This window comes from Salvelinus namaycush, chromosome 34, assembly GCF_016432855.1.
Source record: "Salvelinus namaycush isolate Seneca chromosome 34, SaNama_1.0, whole genome shotgun sequence".
Classification (NCBI taxonomy): Eukaryota; Metazoa; Chordata; class Actinopteri; order Salmoniformes; family Salmonidae; genus Salvelinus; species Salvelinus namaycush.
This window is the reverse complement of record NC_052340.1, coordinates 16,404,660-16,413,764: the sequence shown is the minus strand read 5'-3', so window position 1 is coordinate 16,413,764 and position 9,105 is coordinate 16,404,660. Positions and strand designations below refer to the sequence as shown.

At 44.3% G+C, this 9,105-nt stretch overlaps 1 protein-coding gene across 1 annotated transcript; it reads left to right on the top strand.

The window, feature by feature from the left end:
- Positions 1–6,508: 6,508 nt before the first annotated feature.
- LOC120029234 (serine palmitoyltransferase small subunit B-like) lies at positions 6,509–6,742 on the top strand. Its single transcript, XM_038974522.1, has one exon. It carries the CDS (start codon positions 6,509–6,511, stop codon positions 6,740–6,742), a length of 234 nt encoding a protein of 77 aa, XP_038830450.1.
- Positions 6,743–9,105: the final 2,363 nt, after the last annotated feature.

Below are 9,105 nucleotides of genomic sequence, written 5' to 3'. Positions count from 1 at the left end.
GGCGCACAATTGGCCCTGCGTCGTCCGGGTTTGGCCGTCATTGTAAATAAGAATTTGTTCTTAACTGACTTGCCTAGTTAAAGGTTAAATAAAAATCCTACTAATAACATGAGTGATTAGTAGTCCAATAAGAATGGCAATGCGCTGTCAGCTACCATTTCTTACAGTCTCCCCCCAACAGCAGCCACTCAGAATGCAGCAGAAGGGTCACTTCTGAGGTTGCTGAGTTATTGAGTGGATCCTGCCCTTTGTTTGACCCTTCCCTGTCTCCATATTAGAGGCATTGGTTTGTGATGTACACCAAATAAAATATAACCTGGTTACAATATGACTTTTTCATTCGGAGATGCACAGCGTCCACTAAGGAGCTGGAGAAGTGGGGAAGATGTTACTGAACTATAAGCATGGACCTCACTCTCAATATGGTACCTAACACTTAAAAGCAGAGACTGGCCACATGATGAAAGTGGTAGAATGTACCAGTTGGGAATGCATGGGCACCTTCTATGAGTAGCTAGTTCTATGTGTAGATATCCTGTGTATGCATTCTGGATTGGGTATGCTTATGCTTGTAATAGGCTGCAGACTGGCATCTAGATTCTCTACCTAACAAAACCAGCCCCACTCACATGCAGAGCCACTGTCTTGTGAAATTGGTTCGCTTAACTTCAGAAATTAATCAATTAAAAAATAATTTGGGACTAGGACTCAGTGGGCACATGTCCCCTACTATTAGACTGTTATCCAATGCAAGCTGCTCTATTGTTGCCGGGTAGACATTGTAATTATAGTAGGGGCTGAAGGGGAGAGGTTGGTGCAGGGGGAGGTTGAGTGCTTCAGAGGAAACTTTATCTTGGGGGCTTAGATATTTTAGGGGAGAGAGAGTTGTGTTATGTGCCACTTCAGTCTGGCTTGAAGAGGGAGGAGGCGGGATCTTGTTTTTTGGCAACTTAAACAGGTTGTTAGGGGTAACCAGATCCTTGGGAAAGTAACTTTAGGTCCCTTCGAGTCAGCGGATAATAAGGTAGAGCGAGGGGTTCTCTACCTTCCCTCCCACCTTCTCCCCCTGACCCCCTTTTCTCACCCACCTACAGTATATGCTGTCTCTGTCAACCTGTTCTTGTCATCCACTTCCCCTCCACACCTACAGTATATGCGGTCTCTGTCAACCTGTTCTTAACCTGTTCTTATCATCCACTTCTCCACACCTACAGTATATGCTGTCTCTGTCAACCTGTTCTTGTCATCCACTTCCCCTCCACACCTACAGTATATGCGGTCTCTGTCAACGTGTTCTTATCATCCACTTCCCCTCCACACCTACAGTATATGCTGTCTCTGTCAACCTGTTCTTGTCATCCACTTCCCCTCCACACCTACAGTATATGCTGTCTCTGTCAACCTGTTCTTGTCATCCACTTCCCCTCCACACCTACAGTATATGCTGTCTCTGTCAACCTGTTCTTGTCATCCACTTCCCCTCCACACCTACAGTATATGCTGTCTCTGTCAACGTGTTCTTATCATCCACTTCTCCTCCACACCTACAGTATATGCTGTCTCTGTCAACCTGTTCTTGTCATCCACTTCCCCTCCACACCTACAGTATATGCTGTCTCTGTCAACCTGTTCTTATCATCCACTTCTCCTCCACACCTACAGTATATGCTGTCTCTGTCAACCTGTTCTTATCATCCACTTCCCCTCCACACCTACAGTATATGCTGTCTCTGTCAACCAGTTCTTATCATCCACTTCCCCTCCACACCTACAGTATATGCTGTCTCTGTCAACCTGTTCTTGTCATCCACTTCCCCTCCACACCTACAGTATATGCTGTCTCTGTCAACCTGTTCTTGTCATCCACTTCCCCTCCACACCTACAGTATATGCTGTCTCTGTCAACGTGTTCTTATCATCCACTTCTCCTCCACACCTACAGTATATGCTGTCTCTGTCAACCTGTTCTTGTCATCCACTTCCCCTCCACACCTACAGTATATGCTGTCTCTGTCAACCTGTTCTTATCATCCACTTCTCCTCCACACCTACAGTATATGCTGTCTCTGTCAACCTGTTCTTATCATCCACTTCCCCTCCACACCTACAGTATATGCTGTCTCTGTCAACCAGTTCTTATCATCCACTTCCCCTCCACACCTACAGTATATGCGGTCTCTGTCAACCTGTTCTTATCATCCACTTCCCCTCCACACCTACAGTATATGCTGTCTCTGTCAACCTGTTCTTATCATCCACTTCCCCTCCACACCTACAGTATATGCGGTCTCTGTCAACCTGTTCTTATCATCCACTTCCCCTCCACACCTACAGTATATGCTGTCTCTGTCAACGTGTTCTTATCATCCACTTCTCCACACCTACAGTATATGCTGTCTCTGTCAACGTGTTCTTATCATCCACTTCTCCACACCTACAGTATATGCTGTCTCTGTCAACCTGTTCTTATCCACTTCCCCTCCACACCTACAGTATATGCTGTCTCTGTCAACGTGTTCTTATCATCCACTTCTCCTCCACACCTACAGTATATGCGGTCTCTGTCAACCTGTTCTTGTCACCCACTCACCTCTTTTTATCATCCCCTTTTTTCTGACCCCGTATGTCCACTTTTCACTCTCCTTCCAAGAATACTATTGAAGGATCAGTGGGCTACCTGACTGTTCAACTGTTCAGGGTCCCAGACAGTGTCATGCTCCTTCATGCTGTGAGTTTGGCTTCCAGACTTCCACCCGGTGCAGAGTCTGTATGCTTGGAGACTGTCTGTTCAGTCAACTGGACAGAGTGGCTCAGCCATGTCTTTACACATCAATAATGTAAGCAGCTGAGAAGTTGTAAAAACACATTTTATTCCCAAAGACAGACAATGAAAGAGAGTACTGGGATATCAATGTGCTGAAAATATATCCTCTTCATTTGATTTATAAAATAATAAAGGCTATCAGCTAAATAGGCTATCCAATCACTCAACATTTTTGGAGGAATCTCAGTAATTTTGCCAGTTCTGTAGCAACACTATGACTTCTTGCATCCCCTGTCAGTTGCAGAGTGTGCATTGCGCTGTTATGGGTGAATTATGTTTTGGGATAATTCAGTGCAAGCTTCCTAGGGGCGCAATTTCAGATGTATATGCAATCATTCATGACTTACAGAACCCTTCTTTGGTGCCTTTAAAGACTCGATGGGAAAAGGATTTGGGGGAGGAACTTGGGGAAGACACCTGGGAATCTGTGCTGCGCAGGGTGCATTCGTCCTCTTTTAGCACTAGACACACCCTCATTCAATTCAAGGTGGTTCACCGTATCCACTGGTCTGGGGCCAGACTTGGACGAATATTCTCTGATTTTGATCCTACCTGTGTCAGATGTAAAATTGAACCAGCCACACTGTTGCATATGTTCTGGGGCTGTCATAAACTGTCAGGTTTCTGGGAATTAATATTTAAATGTTTCTCTGATATATATGACACTGTTATAGATCCCTCTCCCCTTACAGCCCTTTTTGGAGTACTGCCCATAGGTACCCCCCTGTCAAGAATCCAGTCGGACACTGTTGCTTATACAACTCTTTTAGCTAGACGGCTAATACTACAGAACTGGAAGATGGCAGCTCCCCCATCTTATAAATATTGGGTGAGAGATGTGTTGTGCTCTCTGAAACTAGAAAAAATTCAATTCAATTCACGTGGGAACCCCAAACTGTTTAATGAGGCTTGGGCTCCATTCCGGTCTTACTTTAAACAGTCCATCCTCTGATGGCATTCCTATTAAAACAAATAAGTCTCTATTTGACCCCCCCTGTGACTCAGGGGTTGGATGAGCATTTCTCTGTGTTTTTTCTGGGGGGGGGGGGGGGGGCATTAAGGTTGATGTGCTTATTGATTTGGACCTGCGGATGCCTTGTTCATCTTGCCCGGGCAGAGACTAAGGTGTGAGCTTGTTTTTCCCAGTTATTTTTATTTTTAAAATTTTGTTCACGCCTACATAAAATTATTATTATTCATTTTTTATTTTAAAGCATTGTAAACTTTTTATTTTTGATCCAGTGGATGGTCGGTCTGTGGCCTTGACTGTCTGTGAGTGGTTGCATTTCTCCACCCCATCCCTTGACTGTTTACAGGAACAATTTGTAAGTCGCTCTGGATAAGAGCGTCTGCTAAATGACTTAAATGTAAATGTGTTTGCTCTGTCCCTGTACTATAGATCGCCCTTTAACCTTTGTAGCCTTCTGCCTGGTGTGTTTAACTTGTCTAAAGTATGGTATCTTTAAAGCTATTTTTTTTTATGTATTATTTGTATTTTTTCTAGTTGAGTATATTATTTATATTGCTTTGTCTTGTCTGTGTGTGTGTAAAACTTAATAAACAGAGTTTTCAAAAGGGATAATTCAGTGCATAGTCTACTTGCAGTCAGTGGAGATTATGAATTTCATTCCCTGTGTGGCAAGTAGAGGGGGATGCCTGTAGAGAATTATAGAGGACTCTTCTTTGTATCTGTCCCATTATGGTGTCTGTGCGCATGGGCAGTGCTATAGAGGACATCTCCATTTGAAGTAATCCATTTTCTTCTACTACTTCTATGAGTTTTCAAACATACTGGTGCATACTGCCACCTGGAGAGTGTTGTTTGAACAGGTATGAAGCCAAGGTTGGCTATTTACTGACACCTGCAGTTATGGAATGTTTGCTCACAAGTATAAATAATTATATGATCCTTCCTTAACCCATAGGAAGTCCCTCTCAGTTGATTACTTCAAAATGGGTGCTGCCCATGCTAAAACAGGCTTTTGGACACTAGAGTCCTCTATCTCTATGAGGATGCCATTCAAAAGTTGCGCGGACACGCGCGTCAGGTGTCTCCTATCCAATAAAGCAGGACAGAGTTTTGATGACTATTCCACTGACTAAACGACTATGGATTAGTCCCATTTGTGAATAATCGTACCTTATTTATAGAGTTTGAAGACACGTGCGCCGAACGCTCTGTCCTTAAAAACCCATACCCAACTCCACGTGAACGCCGGGTGAGTGTAAAGAGTAGTGGGTGTGGTGTAGACTGTATGACCTGCTACAGGTAGTCTATATTTGTGAACTGGTAGTGCAGTTCACACCACAGTAGTGGGAAGCAGGCCATTCTCTCTGAACCGGGGGAGCACGGACAGCGGCATGTTATCAGACAGGTAAGCTCACTTTTATATGATCCTTATTGTTTTTTTGTTGTCCTACAGATTATTATTGTGTCATATAGGCATGTAGGCTAGCATGTAGACTACCTTAATGTGAGGAGGCTTATTCAGTTGTTACAATGTCTCTACGGCATTAGTTTAGCCATAATTATTTGTGTGACAGGATAGGACCTGGAAAACAAGCAAACATGCTTGGATTATATTTTAGGTTTATTTATTGACATGCCACAGTGTGTGTCGTTAACTATTTGGTCCATAACTGTTTATTAATGAGTAGGCTATTACTCTGGTGAAGAAGTGTGCACTGGTGTCAGTTGAGTTTACCTGACACCTGTCAACGCACACTGAGGTACTGACTCTGAGACAGAGGCTTTCCTATTATCCCCTTAGATACTTAATGTCAACTACCCTGTGTGGAAGTAGAGTAAATGTCTGTTCTCATTCCTTATGATGGAGTAAATGTCTGTTCTCCTTCCTTATGATGGAGTAAATGTCTGTTCTCCTTCCTTATGATGGAGTAAATGTCTGTTCCTTTCCACCATCTGTACGGTGGTGGACATTTTGACAGCATTGACAATAAAAAGAAAGGTGCCACATGTGCTGTTTGAGTGGGATACTGTGTGTGTATGTACTGTGCATGCATGCGTGTATGCAGATTTAATTTACCTTGTCTGGGGCTCTCAGGAGCTAATGTCTGCAGTGCCTCCCCACCAGAGAGACCCCAGGGGCCACGGGCTGTGATTGTCCCTGGACCTTCTCATTAATAAACACAGACCCACATGTAATGTGCTTTCTAATACCATTTTCCATTGTTAGCTCCCCCAAGGATATGGTAGGTATGTAAGACATGGGTAATTACATAGTAGCAGGTGCATTGAAAGCTGAAGAAGACTAGGGTTTAAAATGAGACTACGACAAAAACTTGAGGTTATACCACTGAACTACCCACAAAACACCCACACAGTTCATCTTTCACCTACTAAGTGTTTTCCCTTTTACAGTTGGTGTTTCCTCCTGGGAAAATAGGTTTAATTCTATCAGGTAGTGCAGGTGAAGCGACTAACTGTATATCTTTCCACATGATTGATGTTGTGTCGTCTGTCTTGTGTGTTTGTTTGTGTGTTTATGCCCATTATGTGTCCCCTGCTGCCATTATCACTGCCATCCTCCTTTCTCCCTCTGTCTCTGTCTTCTGTCTCCTATCTTCCTATCACTCCCCCTATCCTCTCTCTATCGTTCTCTCTGTTCCTTTCTCTGCCCCTTCCTCTCCCATCCTCACCCTGACCACTGGAGCAGCATGAGGATGGATTTTCAATACCTGAAGGAGTACCTGGGCTGGCTGTACTACCAGTACCTGCTCATCACAGGCATATATGTGCTTGAGCCCTGGGAGCAGTCCATCTTCAACTCTGTCGTCTTCTCCTCCATGACCATGGTCATCTACACCTCCTACGTCTTTGTGCCTGTCCACGTGCGTCTGGCACACAACTTCTTCTGCGGGAAACAGCCAGAGAGCACCATGGCACTCATAAACTAAGCAGTGGATGGATAGATGGATGGCGGGAGATTGGGAATGAGAAGCGAGGACCCCTATCTAAATGGTTTGACAAACTGCAAGTGAAAAAAAGAATAGCCCTACATAACCAGCAGCAAAATCACCTACGTCAAGTCTAGACTTTGAGTAGAGATAAGATCATTTCCACGTCAAAGTAAGGTTTTATAAATAACTACTTATACGTGGTTTTCTGTGTGAAGTCATACTTAAGATCAAAATTGATTGTTAGTCTGTTTTATAAATGAGGCCCCAGGTATCCTGTGTGAGTGCAGATCACGTCTCTGTGTTTTGCATTTGCCTGCAGGTAATGACACTTATCACTGGCTGTTGATGGCTGTCTGATATAGAGGGAGACATTACTGATCCCAACACATTTACATGCACTTAAACCCACTGGACAATGCTAATGATGAACATTGACCAATGGCTGGCATCTTGCACTTCAATTACTGAGTCATTAACCAAATATTTCCCAAGACTAGAGTCTCCTGCTATACAATCTAACCAGAGATATTGAGTCCTGGCAAAGATTACAAGGTTGTGACATTTTTCTCCCAACCCTACATTTATCCGGTGATTATTCAATGCATACATTGATCAAACTAAACAATCATATCCTTGTGTACACAGTCCTGTCCCTATCTGCAGTGTTTTCACTGTTGCTATGCCACGAAGGTCGATGTTGAGCAAGAGGAAATATTAGCTCTCTGGTTCAGGCTTTGCTTTGTCATTGACTTTGCTTGATCCACCATCATTCTTCAGAACGCATAGAGTTGAATGGAATTATATGAATCAAAAACAGTCAAAGTGGCCTGAATGAAAAGCGATGTCTTTGAGTGGTCAACCCACCCTCATCTCTCTTGTGACCCTACAGTTGAACTGTAACTTCTGAGAGAATAAAACACAAGCCTAGTACTTATCACTGCGTGACTAGAAGATCTGTTAACATGTATTTGTTTTGGTGATCACATATAAACCCAGCAAAAAAAGAAACGTCACTTTTTCAGGACCCTGTCTTTCAAAGATAATTTGTAAAAATCCAAATAACTTCACAGATCTTCATTGTAAAGGGTTTTAACACTGTTTCCCATGCTTGTTCAATTAACCATAAACAATTAATGAACATGCATCTGTGGAACGGTCGTTAAGACACTAACAGCTTACACACGGTAGGCAATTAAGGTCACAGTTATGAAAACTTAGGACACTAAAGAGGCCTTTCTACTGACTCTGAAAAACACCAAAAGAAAGATGCCCAGGGTCTCTGCTCATCTGTGTGAATGTGCCTTAGGCTTTCTGCAAGGAGGCATGAGGACTGCAGATGTGGCCAGGGCAATAAATTGCATTCTCCGTACTGTGAGACACCTAAGACCGCGCAACAGGGAGCCAGGACGGACAGCTGATCGTCCTCACAGTGGCAGACCACGTGTAACAACACCTGCACAGGATCGGTGCATCCGAACATCACACCTGCGGGACAGGTACAGGATGGCAACAACAGCTGGCCGAGTTACACCAGGAACGCACAATCCCTCCATCAGTGCTCAGGCTGTCCGCAATAGGCTGAGAGAGGCTGGACTGAGGGCTTGTAGGCCTGTTATAAGGCAGGTCCTCACCAGACATCACCGGCAACAACGTTGTCTATGGGCACAAACCCACCGTCGCTGGACCAGACAGGACTGGCAAAAAGTGCTCTTCACTGACGAGTCGCAGTTTTGTCTCAACAGGGGTGATGGTTGGATTCGCGTTTATCATCGAAGGAATGAGTGTTACACCGAGGCCTGTACTCTGGAGCGGGATCGATTTGGAGGTGGAGGGTCCGTCATGGTCTGGGGCGGTGTGTCACAGCATCATCGGACTGAGCTTGTTGTCATTGCAGGCAATATCAACGCTTTGCGTTACAGGGAAAACATCCTCCTCCCTCATGTGGTACCCTTCCTGCAGGCTCATCCTGACATGACCCTCCAGCATGACAATGCCACTGCTCGTTCTGTGCGTGATTTCCTGCAACACAGGAATGTCAGTGTTCTGCCATGGCCAGCGAAGAGCCCGGATCTCAATCCCATTGAGCACGTCTGGGACCTGTTGGATCGGAGGGTGAGGGCTAGGGCCATTCACCCCAGAAATGTCTGGGAACTTGCAGATGCCTTGGTGGAAGAGTGGGGTAACATCTCACAGCAAGAACTGACAAATCTAGTGCAGTCCACGAGGAGGAGATGGACTGCAGTACTTAATGCAGCTGGTGGCCACACAGTGAGAGGACATTTATTTTTTTGCTGAGTTTATATGCTTAAGGGCTTCCTGATTTAGTCTGTATATGATTTGTAACTATATTTATATTGATG